Source organism: Hemitrygon akajei, chromosome 21 (genome assembly GCF_048418815.1).
Source record: "Hemitrygon akajei chromosome 21, sHemAka1.3, whole genome shotgun sequence".
In the NCBI taxonomy this organism is placed as follows: domain Eukaryota; kingdom Metazoa; phylum Chordata; class Chondrichthyes; order Myliobatiformes; family Dasyatidae; genus Hemitrygon; species Hemitrygon akajei.
Genome location: NC_133144.1, coordinates 66,712,092 through 66,733,411, shown reverse-complemented (window position 1 = coordinate 66,733,411; position 21,320 = coordinate 66,712,092). Strand labels below are relative to the sequence as shown.

Sequence of the window (21,320 nt, the reverse complement as noted above, 5' to 3'; positions counted from 1 at the left end):
GTCTTCCGTGCCTTGTCATGTCCATTGCTCTCCATCGCTTCCTAGCCATTGAATTTTACTGTAAGTCTCATCCACCAAATCCACCAGACCAGAATTCACATGCTAGGACAGGCATGTCCTCATTCACTAGGGTATGAGGCCCACTGGCTACCCTAATCTGGTTTAGCCCACCTGCCGAAGTGGTGTACCAGGGTGTGGCCACTGTCACATGCAAACAGCCACTTGGAGCCTGAGCTGAGAGCTGACAAACAGTGGGGACCAATGGTGAGTGAGCTGCCCCAGAATGGACACAACATCTTGTACACCTCTATCAGGACACCTCTCATCTTCCTTCACTCCAAAAAGAAAAGTCCAGTTTACTCAACCTATTCTCATAAGACATAATCTCAAATCTGGGCATCATCTTGGCAAATCTCCTCTGCATCCTCTCCAAAGCTTCCACATCCTTTAATGAGACGAGCAGAATTGGGCACAATAATCCAAGTCTGGTCTAGCCAGGGTTTTATAGAGCAGCAGCATTACCTTGCAGCTCTTGAACTCATTTCACTGACTAATCAAGGCCAACACACCATAATCCAAAGATCCAACGATACTACTCCCCAAGCTTTCTTCCACACACATACTGTCCACATTGCCTAAGTCATCCTTACACACAGACCAACACTGTGTCATTTCTCATTTAGTGAAACTCAACTCACCTAAGGTCTTCTTAACAGGTTTCATAAGAACATCCACAGCAGGTCACTGGACCCCTCAAGCATGTCCTGCCACTCAGTATGACCATGGCTGACCTGCCTCAGAGCTCGTCTTCCCGTCTGTGTCAGTTGTCAATCCCCAGCTTTCAATAATGCACCCAAAGCTCAACCTCAGTGTAGAAAATTCCAGAGGTTCACCAACCTCTACAGGGAGAAATATGTACATGTTTTAAATGACTGCCTCTTTTCTGATATCTGTCTATCCATCTATCTATTGGTACCCCAACAGCCCCAATTTCACCCTGAGCTAATCACAAGGCAATTAACCTACCTGGTACATCTTTGGACTGTGGGAGGAAACCAGAGCACCTGGAGGAAACCCACACATTCCACAGGGAAGATGTACAGAGATTCCTTACAGAGAACTTCAGGATTGAACTTTAAACTCTGACACCCCAAGATGTAATAGTGTCAAGCTAACTGCTACACTACCGTGGCACCTTATCTTGTAATGATGACTCTTCATCTTCAGGTCTATCATGTCATAGTTTCTTTCCCTGCAGACGCTGCTTGACCTGCCTGTGTACATTTAGCATTTTCTGCTTCTTTATATGTTCAGCACCTGCAGTGTTTGTTACTATACTGGAAAATTTAGCAGAGGGATCAGGAAAGGGAGAATTTTCAACAAGTCAAGGCAAAAGGAAACATATTTGGGAATATACCTTTATAGTTAAATCATGGGATTCTCTTGAAAGCCGCTTGCCCACCAAACGCACGGCTGTAGACAGGCTCTCGGAGAACCATTCTGTTTTATTCTGCTGAACCTGCGCTGGGACACTTTTACTGCAGATGTTCTTCTTCTCTGAAGCTGAGAAACAAAAGCAAATCCAGATTAAGGAGCATCACAAAGGATCCCACCCACCCTGCTCATGGACTGTTTGTCCCACTCCCATCAGGGAGGAGGCTACATAGCATCCACACCAAGACCACCAGACTCAAAAACAGTTGCTATCCCCAAGCAGTAAGGCTGATCACCACCTCCACCCACTAACCCACCCCCTACACCCCCAACCTCCACTACTCTATCATTTCCTGTCAGAGTCAACTTATGTACAGACACTCCTGTGTCGAGTGTCACTTTATGGACATACAATCAATCTATGTATATAAGCTGTCTTATGTATTTATATTGATTGTGTTTTTTATTATTGTGTTCTTTATCTTATTTTGATTTCTTGTGCTACACCGGATCCAGAGTAACAATTATTTTGATCTCCATTTTACTTGTGTACTGGAAATGACATTAAACAATCTTGAATCTTGAATTAAAAAGTCAAGCACCCTCCAGCGATTTACCTTGAGTAAACGCTTGTGATCACCACAGGATGATTCATGTGGAAGAACATGAAAACTTGAGCTGCAGAACCACTCAGAAAAGATAAAATCAGCTTGTTGTTGCCTTACCTGACATACAGATAGGTGGTTAATGGTGGTAATGCATGGCTAAAAATAAAAAAGCTGGTGTGCCTTACATCTGGTAAAATAAATATTTACTTCAGTAAGTTCGCCCTCCTAGGGGACCAGAACCTTATCACAGGGTTTGGAGGCGGTGTGCCTTAATGACCCAGAGAGCAATGCTGGCTGGAGTCAGGGCTTTACGCTTTGGCTCTTGGTAAGTTCACCATATCAAACAGGTCAAAGGGTAGAGACTAGCCTAAGAGTGGTCCATTGGTCTCCCAGGTTCAGGGGTTCAGTACAAGGATAACAACATTGACTAATTAAACTGAACTGTTACAGAAACAGCAATGAAGAATCCTTCTACATCTGAGTGTGATGGTATTCCTGAGTTTCCACCCAGGACTTGTATGTCTGACGGTTGTGAAAACCGAGAGGAAGCTAGGGTGAGGACAATATGAGTGAGGTTGATGTTCTAGAGCATGTTGATATTAAGAGAGAGGTGTTGGAGTTGTTAAAATACATTAGGACGGATAAGTCCCCGGGGTCTGATGGAGTATTCCCCAGGCTACTCCACGAGGCAAGGGAAGAGATTGCTGAACATCTGGCTAGGATCTTTATGTCCTCGTTGTCCACGGGAATGGTACCGGAGGATTGGAGGGAGGCGAATGTTGTCCCCTTATTCAAAAAAGGTAGTAGGGATAGTCCAGGTAATTATAGACCAGTGAGCCTTACGTCTGTGGTGGGAAAGCTGTTGGAAAAGATTCTTAGAGATAGGATCTATGGGCATTTAGAGAATCATGGTCTGATCAGGGACAATCAGCATGGTTTTGTGAAGGGCAGATTGTGCCTAACAAGCCTGATCTTTGAGGAGGTGACCAGGCATATATATGAGGGTAGTGCAGTGGATGTGATCTACATGGATTTTAGTAAGGCATTTGACAAGGTTCCACACAGTAGGCTTATTCAGAAAGTCAGAAGGCATGGGATCCAGGGAAGTTTGGCCAGGTGGATTCAGAATTGGCTTGCCTGCAGAAGGCAGAGGGTCGTGGTGGAGGGAGTACATTCAGATTGGAGGATTGTGACTAGTGGTGTCCCACAAGGATCTGTTCTGGGACCTCTAGTTTTTGTGATTTTTATTAGCGACCTGGATGTGGGGTTAGAAGGGTGGGTTGGCAAGTTTGCAGACGACACAAAGGTTGGTGGTGTTGTAGATAGTGTAGAGGATTGTCAAAGATTGCAGAGAGACATTGATAGGATGCAGAAGTGGGCTGAGAAGTGACAGATGGAGTTGAACCCAGAGAAGTGTGAGGTGGTACACTTTGGAAGGACAAACTCCAAGGCAGAGTATAAAGTAAATGGCAGGATACTTGGTAGTGTGGAGGAGCAGAGGGATCTGGGGGTACATGTCCACAGATCCCTGAAAGTTGCCTCACAGGTAGATAGGGTAGTTAAGAAAGCTTATGGGGTGTTAGCTTTCATAAGTCAAGGGATAGAGTTTAAGAGACGCGATATAATGATGCAGCTCTATAAAACTCTAGTTAGGCCACATTTGGAGTACTGTGTCCAGTACTGGTCACCTCACTATAGGAAGGATGTGGAAGCATTGAAAGGGTACAGAGGAGATTTACCAGGATGCTGCCTGGTTTAGAGAGTATGGATTATGATCAGAGATTATGGGAGCTAGGGCTTTACTCTTTGGAGAGAAGGAGGATGAGAGGAGACATGATAGAGGTGTACAAGATATTAAGAGGAACAGACAGAGTAGACAGCCAGCACCTCTTCCCCAGGGCACCACTGCTCAGTACAAGGGGACATGGCTTTAAGGTAAGGGGAGGGAAGTTCAAGGGGGATAGTAGAGGAAGGTTTTTCACTCAGAGAGTGGTTGGTGCGTGGAATACACTGCCTGAGTCAGTGGTGGAGACAGATACACTAGTGAAGTTTAAGAGACTACTAGACAGGTATATGGAGGAATTTAAAGTAGGGGGTTATATGGGAGGCAGGGTTTGAGGGTCAGCACAACATTGTGGGCCGAAGGGCCTGTACTGTGCTGTACTGTTCTATGTTCTATGTTCTACCCGCACAATGAAGGAAGCTCTGAACGATGCGAGAGATGGAGAACCTTCATTGCTGCCCTGAACTCCAGTAGCGAAATGAGCAGTAAATAAATAAGTCACTGTCCTTCTCATAAACACCTACAAACTATAAATATACCATCATAAGGAGATTTCACTCAGTGGTTACGTTAACAGGTACTGGAGATTGCTAATAATGTGATCACAGAGTATATGTTTGTGGTCTTCTGCTGCTGTTGTCCATCCATTTCATGGTTTGATATGTCGTGCATTCAGAGGTGCTCTTCTGCACTCCACTGCATGGTTACTTGAGTTATTATCACCTTCCTGTCAGCTTGAACCAGTCTGGCCATTCTCCCTTGACTTCTGTCATTATACAAGGAGTTTTCACTCTCTGAACTACCGCTCATTGGATTTTTTTTTGTTTTTCGCACTATTTTCTATAAACTCTATAGACTATTGTGTGTGAAAATCCCAGATCAGCAGTTTCTGAAATACTCAAACCATCCCGTCTGGCACCAACAATCATTCCACAATCAAAGTAATTTTGATCACATTTCTTCGCCATTGTGATGATTGGTCTGAATGCTTTTATGTATTGACCTGCTGTCACATGATTGGCTGGTTAGATATTTGCATTAACGAGCAGGTGTACAGGTGTACCTAATAAGTTGACCACTGAGTGTAGATTGTTTTAGTGAGTGGACAAAGATAGAATATAATGTACGAAATGTTATATTGATAATAACTTAATAGGAAAACAACACAGAACAAAATATTATGTAAATGGTGAAAGGCTATCCAGTTCTAACATAACATAGTAAATTTGTTTATTATTCTCACATGTCCCAAGGTATAGTAAAATACTTTGTTTTGCATGTTGTCTGAAATGTGGGGCTGTAATTACAATCATATCAACTGCAATCTTATTAAATGGTGGAGTGAACATGAGAGACCTTGTTCCTAATCTGAATGCTTGTAGTACAACACACCACGGTAGTGAAGCTATTACAGCTTGGGTCATTAGAGGTCAGACTTCAATTCTGGTGTCGTTTGTGAGCAAGTTTGTACCTACTTCCCTGTGTGCCAGTGGGTTTCCTCCAGATGCTCAGTTTCCTCCCACCACCCAAAGGCGTTCCCAGTTAGTAAGTTAATCCGTCATTGTAAATTGTCCCATGATTAGCTTAGAGTTATATTGGGGGATTTCCGAGGCTGTTGGGTGGCAAAGGCTCAAAGAGCCATAAGGGTTTATTTCACACTGTATCGCTAAATAAATAAATAGATAGATAGATAAATACGCTCCGTTGGGATATTCTGATCTTGCAATTATTTCCCTGGGAGAAGGCTGAGAGAACCCTGACTACAAGAGAGGAGTCAAAAAGATGGTCAATGTTTCAGGTTGAGAGCTTTGATGTAATGCAGCATCACTGCCTGAAACGTCAACCATGCCGTTGCCTCCACAGATGCTGTCTGACCCTTTGGATTCTACCAGGTTCACTCCAGAGTCCAGCATCAGCATTGTTACCTCCTGAGGGAAAAGGAATCGGGCAATAGGATTTTACTTTCTAATTTTATTGAAAGATATAGCGCAGAGAAAACCCACGCATCCCATGGGGAGGTGGTACTGAGACTCCTTACAGGTGACATCAGAATTGAACTCCGAGCTCTAACACCCCGAGCTGCAATGGCATCGTGCTAACCGCTACGCTATTGTAACATCTGGTTAAGAAGAAAATAAACTGAAAATCATTAAAAATAAGTGCAGATGCTGAGAGTCTGAAATAAAATGGTGGAAACACTCAACAGGTCGTTAACCTGAAAAGTTAGCTCTGTTTCTCTGTCTACAGATACTGCCTGATCTGCTCAGCGTTTCTAATGTTTCCTGTTCTTGTCTCAGCTTAAACCAAAGCTTACAACCTCCCTTCAGTTCCAACTGAGCCTTCAATGTACTGACCGATATATTGAAGCCATGCTTTTGTTGCTGACTCTTCCCAGAGTGGAGAGACCTCAGAAATGTCAATGATCTTTTCACTGGAGCCCTGCTTTACAGAGAGGTCAATCTTGCAGCAGTCCTCCAGGCTCGATCTTCTCTGTACCATGAGATGATTCCACACCCATTCAACCAAATCGAAAACCTCTCGTTGAACTTGCAATTCAAAGCACAAAGAACATCTCAATAAAAATACTGCTTTTGTTGCTATTTCGCTGACTACATACAAACCTAAATACAACATGGATGAAAGACAAACTGAGAGCTATGTAGGAGGGAAGGATCAGATTGATCTTGGAGTGGATTAAAAGGTTGGCACAACATCATGGGCCAAAGGGCCTGTACAATGCTGTACTGCTCAATGTTCTTAATGTGCTTGGGAACTCAGCGGACTGAGGGCGTCTGTGGAGAGAAAGGAATTGTGGGCGATGGGAGTAGGCAGTTTAAATGGTTTGGCACAGCCTAGTGTTGTAACTTTTTATGACTCTATGACTCAAAGCAAGCTCTTTTCCCACTCTCACACGGGTTGAGAGAGATAATAAATCAGCCATGATGAACTAGTGAAACAGGCCTGAAGCCCTGATGCTGCTCCTGTATCTATGTTCTTACGGTCTGTGGTGAGGATAGTCTGCAGTGGGTAAAGGTCACAGGTCAAAACCAGCAACTGAACAACTACATGTAACAGACATACATGGAAGTGAATTCACTAAATTCTGGTTGAAAATGACAATGGACCCTGTCAAATCACAGCAAATATTCACTTGGGTCACTCGTTTTTCAGGAAGAAGAACTAGGCCTTGCCATCAAGTGTGGCTAATGTGATTCCAGCCCCACCCCTCGTTAATGTCCCTGAGTCAGTTCCTATTACCACACTCCCAGATCCAGTATCCTGCCTGAAATATGTACACACCTAACAAAATTAATCCCTCACCACCAGTAGACTTCTGAATGGACAATCAATTCATGTACGCTACCTCAGTATTTTTCCCTTTTTACACTACTTAATTTAATTTGCAATACATATAAATATATATATATTTCCTACTGTAATTTATATGTATTGCAATATATTGCTGTCAAAAACATATTTCACAACATCTTCCAGTGATATTAAACCTGATTCTGAAGTTCAGAAGACAAATTGTTTGAAAATTAACTAATCATTTATTCACTTGCTTTGAACAGACAATCCTTACCATTGTGTGTGTGAAAAGACTCGAAGGATCCATCATATTGCTCACTGGTTGCTGTGGATTGTAAAATCCAGGAGGCCTTTTTGCTGCCAGTTCCCACTCCAAAGCCCTCAGGATAACTGGAAAATGGAGTAAGATAAGCTCATAGCAGAGGAACCACCCAATGGAAACAGTATATCAATGGGAGTAAATCAGGTGGCTCGTTTTGACTCAGGAGATAGGTCACTCAGTTAACATCCTTTAAGCATGATACAGAAACACAATAGAATCAATAACCATATAACAATTACAGCACGGAAACAGGCCAGCTCGGCCCTTCGAGTCTGTGCCAAACGCTTACTCTCACCTAGTCCCCACTGACCTGCACTCAGCGCATAACCCTCCATTCCTTTCCTGTCCATATACCTATCCAATTTTTTTTTTTAAATGACAAAATCAAACCTGCCTCTACCACTTCTACTGGAAGCGCGTTCCACACAGCTACCACTCTCTAAGTAAAGAAGTTCCCCCTCGTGTTACCCCTAAACTTTTGCCCCTTAACTCTCAACTCATGTCCCCTTGTTTGAATCTCCCCTACTCTCAATGGAAAAAGCCTATCCAAGTCAACTCTATCTATCCCCCTCATAATTTTAAATACCTCTATCAAGTCCCCCCTCAACCTTCTACGCTCCAAAGAATAAAGACCTAACTTGTTCAACCTTTCTCTGTAACTTAGGTGCTGAAACCCAGGTAACATTCTAGTAAATCTCCTCTGTACTCTCTCTATTTTGTTGACATCTTTCCTATAATTCGGTGACCAGAACTGTACACAATACTCTAAATTTGGCCTCACCAATGACTTGTGCAATTTTAACATTACATCCCAACTCCTATACTCAATGCTCTGATTTATAAAGGCCAGCATACCAAAAGCTTTCTTCACCACCCTATCCACATGAGATTCCACCTTCAGGGAACTATACACCATTATTCCTAGATCACTCCGTTCTACTGCATTCCTCAATGCCCGACCATTTACCATGTAAAGTCACATCCAACAGGGAGGACACAACCAACAGAGAAAAAAACAACAGCAAACTGTGCAAATACAAAAAGAAGGAAAAAAGCTAAATAACAATTAAAATAAATAAATAAGCAATAAATATCAAGAACTGGAGATGAAGAGTCCTTGACAGTGAGTCCAATTCAGTTGAGCGAAGTTATCCTCTATAACTCAAGAGCCTGATGGTTGAGGGGTAATAATTGTTACTGAATCTGGTGGTGATGGACCTGAGGCTCCTGCACCTTCTTCATGATGGCAGCAGTAAGCAGAGAGCATGGCCTGGGTGGTGGGGCTCCTTGATGATGGAATTTGCTTTCCTGCAACAGTGGTCCATGTAGATTTGCTCAATGGTGAGGAGGACTGGGCCATATTCACTACTCCAAGTCTGATCTGTCTAGAGTTTAAAAAGTTGCAACAATACCTTACAGTTCTTGAACTCATTCCCCTGACTAATGAAGGCCAACATACCATAATCCAATAATCCATCGATCACTGCTCCCCATCAACCTCATGATCATTACTCCCCAAGTGTGGTCTAACCAGGGTTTTATAGGGCCGCAACATTATCTCACAGCTCTTGAACTCAATCCCCCAATTAATGAAGATCATCACACCACACACCTACTTAACAGGGCTCTGTTTGTGCTTAACGGTAGACATCTAAACATAGTGATTAGAATAAAGAATGCAGACAAGCTGGGTGCAAACACGATATGGTAGTTATCATAGAATTGTGGTTTAAATGGGAGTAATTTAATCTTCCTAATTTCAGGTTTTCAGGGGCAATAAAGAGTGGAAAATTAAAATGGAAAGGCAGGAGCGGGAATGACAGCAGTGAGAAGATGTTAGCAGGTCTCCAAATCTGAGCTGAACAAAGAACCTAAAAGGAGTAAGCACCATACTGGGAGAGTATCTCTGAATCCAAGGGTAAACAAATGCTCAGAGAGAACTGGAGAGGGTCCTGGGCTGTGATGGTGGGGATGTCAGGGATTGGAATGTTAACCAGTAGAAGGCAGTTTAAAAAGTACTGAGGACACTGACTTCCTCAGCAACAAGCCCAATGAGAGAAGCAACAATTCTGGATCTAGTTTTAAGATTTTTACTCCCTCACATTGTGAAATGGAAGTAAGATTTAAATAAATTATAAAAAATGTAGGGAACAATGTAGGGAGACAATGACGCCTCACGGCAACTCCTTTGCTTACATCTTCGGAAACAGCTCTATTTCTATCTTGGATATCTCTACTTTTCCCTTTCAGGGTTCTTTTGAAGACCCTGACCTGGAGTTACACACTGACTTCGGTTCTTCACGGGAATGGGACCTGCTCTCGGGGTCTCATGACTGGCTGTTATTCGATATGCCAAGGATGCATCCTAAGAGATTAGCTCATCTTTGGAGTTTCTAGATTTTGAAACTCTGGAGGCGGGCAGTCTCGAAGTCAATGCCTCTGCAGGGGATCAGTGTGTCATGGGAGATGGAAGATTGAAAGCAACAAGCTGGCTGCTGGCTGTGTGCCCAAAGAGCAGAGTTCTTTGGGCACAGAGCTCGGAAAAATGGCCTTTTAACATCATAAACCAGCGAGTAGTTTGTTATGTCTCGTCTCTCGCTATGAAACAGAGACACCTCTTTTTCCTTTATTAGGGAGAGAGAGCCTGTGGTTTATCAAAATACCGGGTGAGCGAAGTAGTTTTTGGGGTACTGCAAGTCTGTGCCTTCATTGATGCTTTGCCGCGCACTTGAGTGCTCGGTGGGGGATGCTGATGATTTTTTTTTGCTCGGTGGGGGATGCTGATGATTTTGTTTTGCTCGGTGGGGGATGCTGATGATTTTTTTTTGCTCGGTGGGGGATGCTGATGATTTTTTTTTGCTCGGTGGGGGATGCTGATGATTTTTTTTTGCTCGGTGGGGGATGCTGATGATTTTTTTTTGCTCGGTGGGGGATGCTGATGATTTTTTTTGCTCGGTGGGGGATGCTGATGATTTTTTTTGCTCAGTGGGGGATGCTGATGATTTTTTTTGCTCAGTGGGGGATGCTGATGATTTTTTTTGCTCAGTGGGGGATGCTGATGGGTTTTTTTTGCTCGGTGGGGGATGCTGATGATTTTTTTTGCTCGGTGGGGGATGCTGATGGGTTTTTTTTGCTCAGTGGGGGATGCTGATGGGTTTTTTTTGCTCGGTGGGGGATGCTGATGATTTTTTTTGCTCGGTGGGGGATGCTGATGGTTTTTTTTGCTCGGTGGGGGATGCTGATGGGTTTTTTTTTGCTCGGTGGGGGATGCTGATGATTTTTTTTTGCTCGGTGGGGGATGCTGATGATTTTTTTTGCTCGGTGGGGGATGCTGATGGGTTTTTTTTGCTCGGTGGGGGATGCTGATGATTTTGTTTTGCTCGGTGGGGGATGCTGATGATTTTGTTTTGCTCGGTGGGGGGATGCTGATGATTTTGTTTTGCTCGGTGGGGGATGCTGATGATTTTGTTTTGCTCGGTGGGGGGATGCTGATGATTTTGTTTTGCTCGGTGGGGGATGCTGATGATTTTGTTTTGCTCGGTGGGGGATGCTGATGATTTTGTTTTGCTCGGTGGGGGGATGCTGATGATTTTGTTTTGCTCGGTGGGGGATGCTGATGATTTTGTTTTGCTCGGTGGGGGGATGCTGATGATTTTGTTTTGCTCGGTGGGGGGATGCTGATGATTTTGTTTTGCTCGGTGGGGGATGCTGATGATTTTTTTTTGCTCGGTGGGGGATGCTGATGGTTTTTTTTTGCTCGGTGGGGGATGCTGATGATTTTTTTTTGCTCGGTGGGGGATGCTGATGATTTTTTTTTGCTCGGTGGGGGATGCTGATGATTTTTTTTTGCTCGGTGGGGGATGCTGATGATTTTGTTTTGCTCGGTGGGGGATGCTGATGATTTTTTTTGCTCGGTGGGGGATGCTGATGATTTTTTTTGCTCGGTGGGGGATGCTGATGATTTTTTTTGCTCGGTGGGGGATGCTGATGGGTTTTTTTTGCTCGGTGGGGGATGCTGATGATTTTTTTTTGCTCGGTGGGGGATGCTGATGATTTTTTTTTGCTCGGTGGGGGATGCTGATGATTTCTTTTGCTCGGTGGGGGATGCTGATGATTTTTTTTTGCTCGGTGGGGGATGCTGATGATTTTTTTTTGCTCAGTGGGGGATGCTGATGATTTTTTTTGCTCGGTGGGGGATGCTGATGATTTTTTTTGCTCGGTGGGGGATGCTGATGATTTTTTTTGCTCGGTGGGGGATGCTGATGGTTTTTTTTTGCTCGGTGGGGGATGCTGATGATTTTTTTTGCTCGGTGGGGGATGCTGATGATTTTTTTTGCTCGGTGGGGGATGCTGATGGTTTTTTTTTGCTCGGTGGGGGATGCTGATGATTTTTTTTGCTCGGTGGGGGATGCTGATGGTTTTTTTTTGCTCGGTGGGGGATGCTGATGATTTTTTTTTGCTCGGTGGGGGATGCTGATGATTTTTTTTGCTCAGTGGGGGATGCTGATGATTTTTTTTGCTCGGTGGGGGATGCTGATGATTTGTTTTGCTCGGTGGGGGGATGCTGATGATTTTGTTTTGCTCGGTGGGGGATGCTGATGATTTTTTTTTGCTCGGTGGGGGATGCTGATGGGTTTTTTTTGCTCGGTGGGGGATGCTGATGATTTTTTTTTGCTCGGTGGGGGATGCTGATGATTTTTTTTGCTCGGTGGGGGATGCTGATGATTTTTTTTGTTCGGTGGGGGATGCTGATGGTTTTTTTTGCTCGGTGGGGGATGCTGATGATTTCTTTTTGCTCGGTGGGGGATGCTGATGATTTTTTTTGCTCGGTGGGGGATGCTGATGGTTTTTTTTTGCTCGGTGGGGGATGCTGATGATTTTTTTTTGCTCGGTGGGGGATGCTGATGATTTTGTTTTGCTCGGTGGGGGATGCTGATGATTTTTTTTTGCTCGGTGGGGGATGCTGATGGGTTTTTTTTTGCTCGGTGGGGGATGATGATGATTTTTTTTGCTCGGTGGGGGATGCTGATGGGTTTTTTTTGCTCGGTGGGGGATGCTGATGATTTTTTTTTGCTCGGTGGGGGATGCTGATGATTTTTTTTTGCTCGGTGGGGGATGCTGATGATTTTTTTTGCTCGGTGGGGGATGCTGATGATTTTTTTTTGCTCAGTGGGGGATGCTGATGATTTTTTTTTGCTCGGTGGGGGATGCTGATGATTTTTTTTGCTCGGTGGGGGATGCTGATGATTTTTTTTGCTCAGTGGGGGATGCTGATGATTTTTTTTGCTCAGTGGGGGATGCTGATGATTTTTTTTGCTCAGTGGGGGATGCTGATGATTTTTTTTTGCTCGGTGGGGGATGCTGATGATTTTTTTTGCTCGGTGGGGGATGCTGATGGTTTTTTTTGCTCGGTGGGGGATGCTGATGGTTTTTTTTGCTCGGTGGGGGATGCTGATGATTTTTTTTGCTCGGTGGGGGATGCTGATGATTTTTTTTGCTCAGTGGGGGATGCTGATGATTTTTTTTTGCTCGGTGGGGGATGCTGATGGGTTTTTTTGCTCGGTGGGGGATGCTGATGGTTTTTTTTGCTCGGTGGGGGATGCTGATGGTTTTTTTTGCTCGGTGGGGGATGCTGATGATTTTTTTTGCTCGGTGGGGGATGCTGATGATTTTTTTTGCTCGGTGGGGGATGCTGATGATTTTTTTTGCTCGGTGGGGGATGCTGATGATTTTTTTTTTGCTCGGTGGGGGATGCTGATGGTTTTTTTTGCTCGGTGGGGGATGCTGATGATTTTTTTTTGCTCGGTGGGGGATGCTGATGATTTTTTTTGCTCGGTGGGGGATGCTGATGATTTTTTTTTGCTCGGTGGGGGATGCTGATGATTTTTTTTTGTTCGGTGGGGGATGCTGATGATTTTTTTTGCTCAGTGGGGGATGCTGATGATTTTTTTTTGTTCGGTGGGGGATGCTGATGATTTTTTTTGCTCAGTGGGGGATGCTGATGATTTTTTTTGCTCAGTGGGGGATGCTGATGATTTTTTTTGCTCGGTGGGGGATGCTGATGATTTTTTTTTGCTCAGTGGGGGATGCTGATGGTTTTTTTTGCTCGGTGGGGGATGCTGATGGTTTTTTTTGCTCGGTGGGGGATGCTGATGATTTTTTTTGCTCGGTGGGGGATGCTGATGGTTTTTTTTGCTCGGTGGGGGATGCTGATGATTTTTTTTTGCTCGGTGGGGGATGCTGATGGTTTTTTTTTGCTCAGTGGGGGATGCTGATGATTTTTTTTTGCTCGGTGGGGGATGCTGATGGTTTTTTTTGCTCGGTGGGGGATGCTGATGATTTTTTTTGCTCGGTGGGGGATGCTGATGATTTTTTTTTGCTCGGTGGGGGATGCTGATGATTTTTTTTGCTCGGTGGGGGATGCTGATGATTTTTTTTGCTCGGTGGGGGATGCTGATGATTTTTTTTGCTCGGTGGGGGATGCTGATGGTTTTTTTTTGCTCGGTGGGGGATGCTGATGATTTTTTTTGCTCGATGGGGGATGCTGATGATTTTTTTTTGCTCGGTGGGGGATGCTGATGATTTTTTTTGCTCGGTGGGGGATGCTGATGATTTTTTTTGCTCGGTGGGGGATGCTGATGATTTTTTTTGCTCGGTGGGGGATGCTGATGATTTTTTTTGCTCGGTGGGGGATGCTGATGGTTTTTTTTTGCTCGGTGGGGGATGCTGATGATTTTTTTTGCTCGGTGGGGGATGCTGATGGTTTTTTTTTGCTCGGTGGGGGATGCTGATGGTTTTTTTTTGCTCGGTGGGGGATGCTGATGATTTTTTTTTGCTCGGTGGGGGATGCTGATGATTTTTTTTGCTCGGTGGGGGATGCTGATGATTTTTTTTTGCTCGGTGGGGGATGCTGATGGTTTTTTTTGCTCGGTGGGGGATGCTGATGATTTTTTTTGCTCGGTGGGGGATGATGATGGTTTTTTTTGCTCGGTGGGGGATGCTGATGATTTTTTTTTGCTCGGTGGGGGATGATGATGATTTTTTTTGCTCGGTGGGGGATGCTGATGGTTTTTTTTTTGCTCAGTGGGGGATGCTGATGATTTTCTTTTGCTCAGTGGGGGATGCTGATGATTTTTTTTGCTCGGTGGGGGATGCTGATGATTTTTTTTTTGCTCAGTGGGGGATGCTGATGATTTTCTTTTGCTCAGTGGGGGATGCTGATGATTTTTTTTGCTCAGTGGGGGATGCTGATGATTTTCTTTTGCTCGGTGGGGGATGCTGATGATTTTTTTTGCTCGGTGGGGGATGCTGATGATTTTTTTTTGCTCGGTGGGGGATGCTGATGATTTTTTTTGCTCGGTGGGGGATGCTGATGATTTTTTTTGCTCGGTGGGGGATGCTGATGGTTTTTTTTTTGCTCAGTGGGGGATGCTGATGATTTTCTTTTGCTCAGTGGGGGATGCTGATGATTTTTTTTGCTCGGTGGGGGATGCTGATGGTTTTTTTTTTGCTCAGTGGGGGATGCTGATGATTTTCTTTTGCTCAGTGGGGGATGCTGATGATTTTTTTTTGCTCGGTGGGGGATGCTGATGATTTTTTTTGCTCGGTGGGGGATGCTGATGATTTTTTTTTGCTCGGTGGGGGATGCTGATGATTTTTTTTTGCTCGGTGGGGGATGCTGATGATTTTTTTTTGCTCGGTGGGGGATGCTGATGATTTTTTTTTGCTCGGTGGGGGATGCTGATGATTTTTTTTTTGCTCGGTGGGGGATGCTGATGATTTTTTTTTTGCTCGGTGGGGGATGCTGATGATTTTTTTTGCTCAGTGGGGGAGGGGGAATCATTGCTTTGCTGCTGCTTATGCATGGGGGGAGTTGGGGGATCTTTGGGGTTCTAACATTTAACTGTCATTCATTCTTTGGGGCACTCCTCTGTTTTCATAGATGGTTGCGAGGAAAAAGCATTTCAGGATGCATATTGTATACATTTCTCTGACATTACCTTTGAAACCTTTGAAACAAGGAGCAAGAAGGAGTATCAGTGGGAAAACATTCTGTGATAGTGATCGCAATACAAAAACCACAAGCAAATGGGAATAGGCCATTCACCCCCTCAGCCTTCCCTGTTCAATGTGATCATGGCTGATCTGTCAAACCTGTCTACCTCCTTGTTAAATACAACCAGTGATCCATCCTTCATAGTCCTCCAATTAGAGAATTCTAGAGATTCAATTCCTTCTGTGCAAGGAAATTCCAAGACAACTCAATTGTCTTAATTGTGCCACCCAGTTCCTTCTTTTCAGTGTCTCCTATCAGTGGAATTAATTCAACATCTACTCTTTGGTCCCTTGGAATCTCATATTTCAGTGAGATTTCCCCTCATTCTTCTAAACTCTAAAGACAACAGAACTAACTTCTTAAGGCACTCCTGATATGACAACTGGCGAATCTTTTTCGGACTACAGGGTTTGTGAACATCATTGATGTTTGTTTATCTCCACTCATTTATCTTGACTATTTGGGGTGCCATGGTTATGTAGCAGCTAGCCTAATGCTATTACAGCACCATGTTCAATTCTGCTGCTGTCTGTAAGGGGTTGGTATGTTCTCTCCATGACCACGTGAGTGTACATGTGTATGATTGACTGACAATAACTTGAACATGAACTTGTTTACCTTCCAGTTTTAATCTGACAAAGACAATGGGTGAGGCAAATGATGAAAGACAAGTTGGAGTTGTATGTTGCAAAAATCACATCCCATTGTTCTTGCAGGAATTTCAGAGTGTTCAACAGGATGAGTAAGTCCATGGACGATTGTCTAGGCCTCGACAGGCAATATAGGATTGCTCTGTTTAAACTGCTATACAGGCTGCTCACAACTTGATCTTTCTGGCAATAAACAAGCTCCATCACCTAAGGAAAGGAAAAAAAGCACAAGCAATCAGACTCCAGAGTCCTGGAAATTAAGGAAAAGATTCAAGATTGTTTAATGTCATTTCCAGCACACGCATGTAAACAAGAACAAAATAAATGTTACTCCAGATCCAATGCAGAACAAAAAAATCCAATAAGATAAAGTCACAATCATAATAAAAATACAATAAATAGTGGGTAGAAGCGTTGATCTGCCTTACTGCTTGGGGAAAGTAACTGTTTTTATTTGTTTAGCTTTATTTGTCACATGTACATCAAAACATACAGTAAAATGCGTCATTTGTGTCAAATCAAATCAGCAAGAATTGTGAACTGTGCAAGTGTTGGCAGTTTTCCAGCACCAACATAGCAGGCCCACAATTCACTAAGCTTAACCCATATGACTCTGGAATGTGGGAGGAAACTGGAGCACCCGGAGGAAACCCACGGAGTCATGGAGAGAATGTACAATCTCCTTATGGACAGCGGCAGGAATCAATCCCCAATCGTTTTCCACCAGTGGAAACTTTTCAACATCTCTCTCTTGGCCCCATGGAATCTTATATTCCAGTGAGTTCACCCCTCATTCTCTAAACTGCAAAGATAACAAAACTAACTTCTCAAGCTGCTCGTGATACCTAGTAGTAGCGGAGCACAGCAGGGAACCTACTTAAAAAATAGCCACTGACAAAGGATCAGTAACTTTAGAAACATTTCATATTGACGTTTATTTTAATATTTAATTTGTTATATTTTAATCCGTCTTTAATAATTGTGTTTATTCTTCAGTAGTATTGTATGCAGTTCTGGTCACAGGAAAGATTTTATTAAGATTGAAAGAGTACAAAGAAAATTTATAAGGAGTTGCCAGGACTTGAGAACCTGGGTTATAAGGAAAGATTGTTTGGTAGCTTGTTCCACACTCTTGCAACCCTCTCAGTGAAGAAGTTACCCCTCATATACCCTTTAAACTTTTCACCTTTCACCTTTAACACATGATATCCAGGTGTAGTCCCACCCAACCTCTGTGGCAAAAGCCTGCTTGCACTTACCCTATCTATATCCCTCATAAATTTGTATATCTCTATCAAATCTCCCCTCAATCTTCTACATTTCAAGCAATAGCATCCTAACCATTCAATCTTTCCCCATAACTCAGGTCCTCCAATCCCAGCAACATCCTTGAAAGTTTTTTTTGCACTCTTTCAATATTGTTTACATCTTCCCTGTGGGTAGGTGACCAAAACTGCGCGCAACACTACAAATTAGGCTAACCAACATCTTATACAACTTTTACATAACATCCCATCTTCTGTACTCAATACTTTGATTTATGAAGACCAATTTGCCAGAAGCTTTCTTTACAACCTTATCTAGCTCTGATGCCACTTTCAGTGAATTATGGACCTGTATTCCCAGATCAGTGCCCTACCGTTCACTGTGTAAGATCTACCATGGTTGGTCCTACTGAAAGGCAAAAACTTGCACTTTTCTGCATTAATTCCATCTTCCATTTTTAATCCATTTTTCCAGCTGTCTAAATCCCACTGCAAGTCATGATTGCCTTCCTCACTGTCCACTAAAACCCCAATCATGGTGTCATGTGCAAATTTGCTGATTCTGTTAACCACTTTATCATCCAGGTCATTAATATAGATGCAAACAACAACGGACACCGCACTGATCTCTGCAGTGCGCCACTAGTCACAGGCCTCCAGTCAGAGGGGCAACCACTCACAAACAAGAGAAAATCTGCAGATGCTGCAAATCCAAGCAACACACACAAAATGCTGGAGGAACTCAGCAGGCCAGGGAGTATCTATGGAAAAAGAGTGCAATTGACATTTTGGGCCGAAACCCTTCAGCAGGACTGGAGAAAAAAAGTTGAGGAGTAAATTTTAAAGGTGGGGGGAGGGGAGAGAGAAACACAAGTTGATAGGTGAAACCTGAAGGGGGAGGGATGAAGTAAAGAGCTGGGAAATTGATTGGTGAAAGAGATACAGGGCTTGAGAAAGCAGTCTAATTGTCATTCAACCATACATGAATATCCATGAATACAGCCAGATGAAATATTACTTCTCTGGACCAAGATGCAAAGCACAGTACCAACAGTCATACACAGTGCAAGGTACATATAACACATATAAGGTATCAGTAGAATACAGCCTCACAAAAAATACATAGCCGAAGCCCTTGAGTTCATGACTGTGGTAACAGTCTGCAGTTGAACACAATAAATCTTGTCTTCTGCTGAGTGAACACTGTGGGGGTGTCAGCACCAACTCCAACGTGGACACTGCACCACTCCACCATTCTGCCTCCAGCACTCCGATAGAGCATAACAACTCTGACGCCTCCCCCCAGGTGGCCACAAACAGGCAACACCGCGTCTTGAGGTCTTGTCCTCAACACGACCGAGACCATGCAGCTCCCCGCCATCCGCAAATCAGACTTGCAGAATTCCACATTAACAATGTCCAACAGGGTCTTGCGATCACAAGAAAAGCAATTACTCGCAGTTAGGCTGCACACCACCTTCACACACCAACACCTCTCTAACACAGACAGCAGCACGATCCACACCTATTCCAGCCCCTTCAGTTTTGTTGTCAACAAGCAACTCATTGATCAGGTAGACCTGTAGTAATTTAAGTTCTTAATGTCCAGCAGGATTTTCATGTCAACGTGAAACTGAGAATTTTAAATATTTTCCTTTTGCATTTTTTATCAGCCAATATTGGCTTTAACATCTTGATTTAAATAAATGCACATCCTTATCTTAAGTACTTTATTGAGCAAGCAAGGCACTGTACCTTACAGATCTGTTTGGTGAGGAAATGAAGGACCTGCTCAGGGTTCACATCAAGCATTCTGGAATACAACTTGTCAACAATTCTTTGGCTAAAATAGATAATGTTTCCAAACAGTATGACCAATTTCCCCTCAGAGGTGCCTTGCGTCTGACCTGGTCCTAAGAATATATGGAATGATAATAATTCATTAGGCCATAGCTTAATTGCATAGTTAGTCACACATGAAGCATCTATGGAGAGGAATAAACAGTAATGTTATTAAGGAATAACAGTTATTCCTGTTTAGTTTGTTTATTCCTTTCCATAGATGCTGCCTGACCTGCTGAGTTTCTCCAGCATTTTGTGTGTTACTCTGCATTTGTGTTTATAGTCACACACAAAAGACTTCTTAAGGCAACCCAACAGCACTTCTAATTTCAAGTTCAAGTTCAAGCTTAATTGTCATTCAACCATACATGAATACACACGAATGCAGCCAAACAAAACTGTTCCTCCGAGGCCAAGTGCAAACACGACACACACAGCACAAGGCACATGTAGCACATGTAATTATGACAGAAGTTTACAGAGATTAGACATGTCACCCCAAGCTTTGACTAACTTCTATGGATGCACAGTTGCTCCACAGTTTGTATTCAAACATCAGGGCCCAGGAACAGAAAAGACTACAGCAAGTGGTGGATACATCCCAGTCCATCACAGAAAACTCCCTACCCACGACTGAGCACATTTACAGAGAGCACTGCCCCAAGAAAGCAGCATCCATCATCAAGGATCCCCAGCATCCAGACCAGCTCTCTTCCTGCTACAGGCCTCGGGCAGGAGGTACAGGGAGCTTAGGTTCTACACTGTTAAGTTAGAACCATAGAACATTACAGCACAGAAACAGGCCTTTTGATCCTTCTTGGCTGTGCCAAACCATTTTTCTGCCTAGTCCCACTGACCTGCACCTGGACCGTATCCCTCCATACACCTCTCATTCATGTACCTGTCCAAGTTTTTCTTAAATGTTAAAAGTGAGCCCGCATTTACCACTTCATCTGGCAGCTCATTCCACACCCCCTCCACTCTTTGTATGAAGAAGCCCCCCCCCCCAATGTTCCCTTTAAACTTTTCCCCCTTCACCCTTAACCCATGTCCTCTGGTTTTTTCCTCCCCTAGCCTCAGTGGAAAAAGCCTGCTTGTATTCATTCTATCTATACCCATCATTTTTCTACGCTCCAGGGAATAAAGTCCTAACCTATTCAACCTTTCTCTGTAACTCAGTTTCTCAAGTCCCAGAAACATGCTTGTAAACCTTCTCTGCACTCTTTCAACCTTATTAATATCCTTCCTGTAATTCGGTGACCAAAACTGCACACAATACTCCAAATTCAGCCTCACCAATGTCTTATACAACCTCACCATTACATTCCAACTCTTATACTCAATACTTTGATTTATAAAGGCCAATGTACCAAAAGCTCTCTTTACGACCCTATCTACCTGTGACACCACTTTTAGGGAATTTTGTATCTGTATTCCCAGATCCCTCTGTTCTACTGCACTCCTCAGTGCCCTACCATTTACCTTGCATGTTCTACCTTGGTTTGTCCTTCCAAAGTGCAATACCTCACACTTGTCTGTATTAAACTCCATCTGCCATTTTTCAGCCCATCCTTCCAGCTGGTCCAAATCCCTCTGCAAGCTTTGAAAACCTTCCTCACTGTCCACTGCACCTCCAATCTTTGTATCATCAGGTTCAGGAATCAAAGCCAATAGACATGGTTATGTCAGAGAGTTGTGGGACAGGAGAATTCCAGACATGTACAGAAGTGAGGACATGGAGGAATTAGACAACAAGAGACAATCTAGCTCAGAGCACAAGGACAATGCAAGAACAGATATTGCACTGACTCAGGATACAGCAGCATTTGGGAACACCAAGTAATGAAGGAATTTGTCTCTGACTAACCATTTCTGAACAAGGGATTTACCAAAGGATGTTCCTCAACGGTAATGTGAAATACATCCATGATGAAGAGCAACATCTCAGTTTGGAATGTCTTCCTCTGCTCTTCACTGACTTTCTCCGGTAACCCCTGCAGTAAAAGGAACAGGTATAGGAATTATATCAAACATTGTCTACGAAACAG

At 43.6% G+C, this 21,320-nt stretch overlaps 1 protein-coding gene across 1 annotated transcript in view; it reads right to left on the bottom strand.

The window, feature by feature from the left end:
• The window catches only part of wdfy4 (WDFY family member 4), a 427,205-nt gene that overhangs the window by 262,671 nt on the left and 143,214 nt on the right, over positions 1-21,320 (bottom strand). Inside the window, exons 35-40 of the mRNA XM_073025649.1 lie at positions 21,140-21,266; positions 19,186-19,343; positions 16,134-16,372; positions 7,412-7,527; positions 6,180-6,371; positions 1,418-1,563 (exon numbers count right to left, since the gene is read on the bottom strand). Of these exons, the coding sequence (XP_072881750.1) occupies positions 1,418-1,563; positions 6,180-6,371; positions 7,412-7,527; positions 16,134-16,372; positions 19,186-19,343; positions 21,140-21,266 (978 nt within the window). The remainder of the gene's footprint in view (positions 1-1,417; positions 1,564-6,179; positions 6,372-7,411; positions 7,528-16,133; positions 16,373-19,185; positions 19,344-21,139; positions 21,267-21,320) is intronic.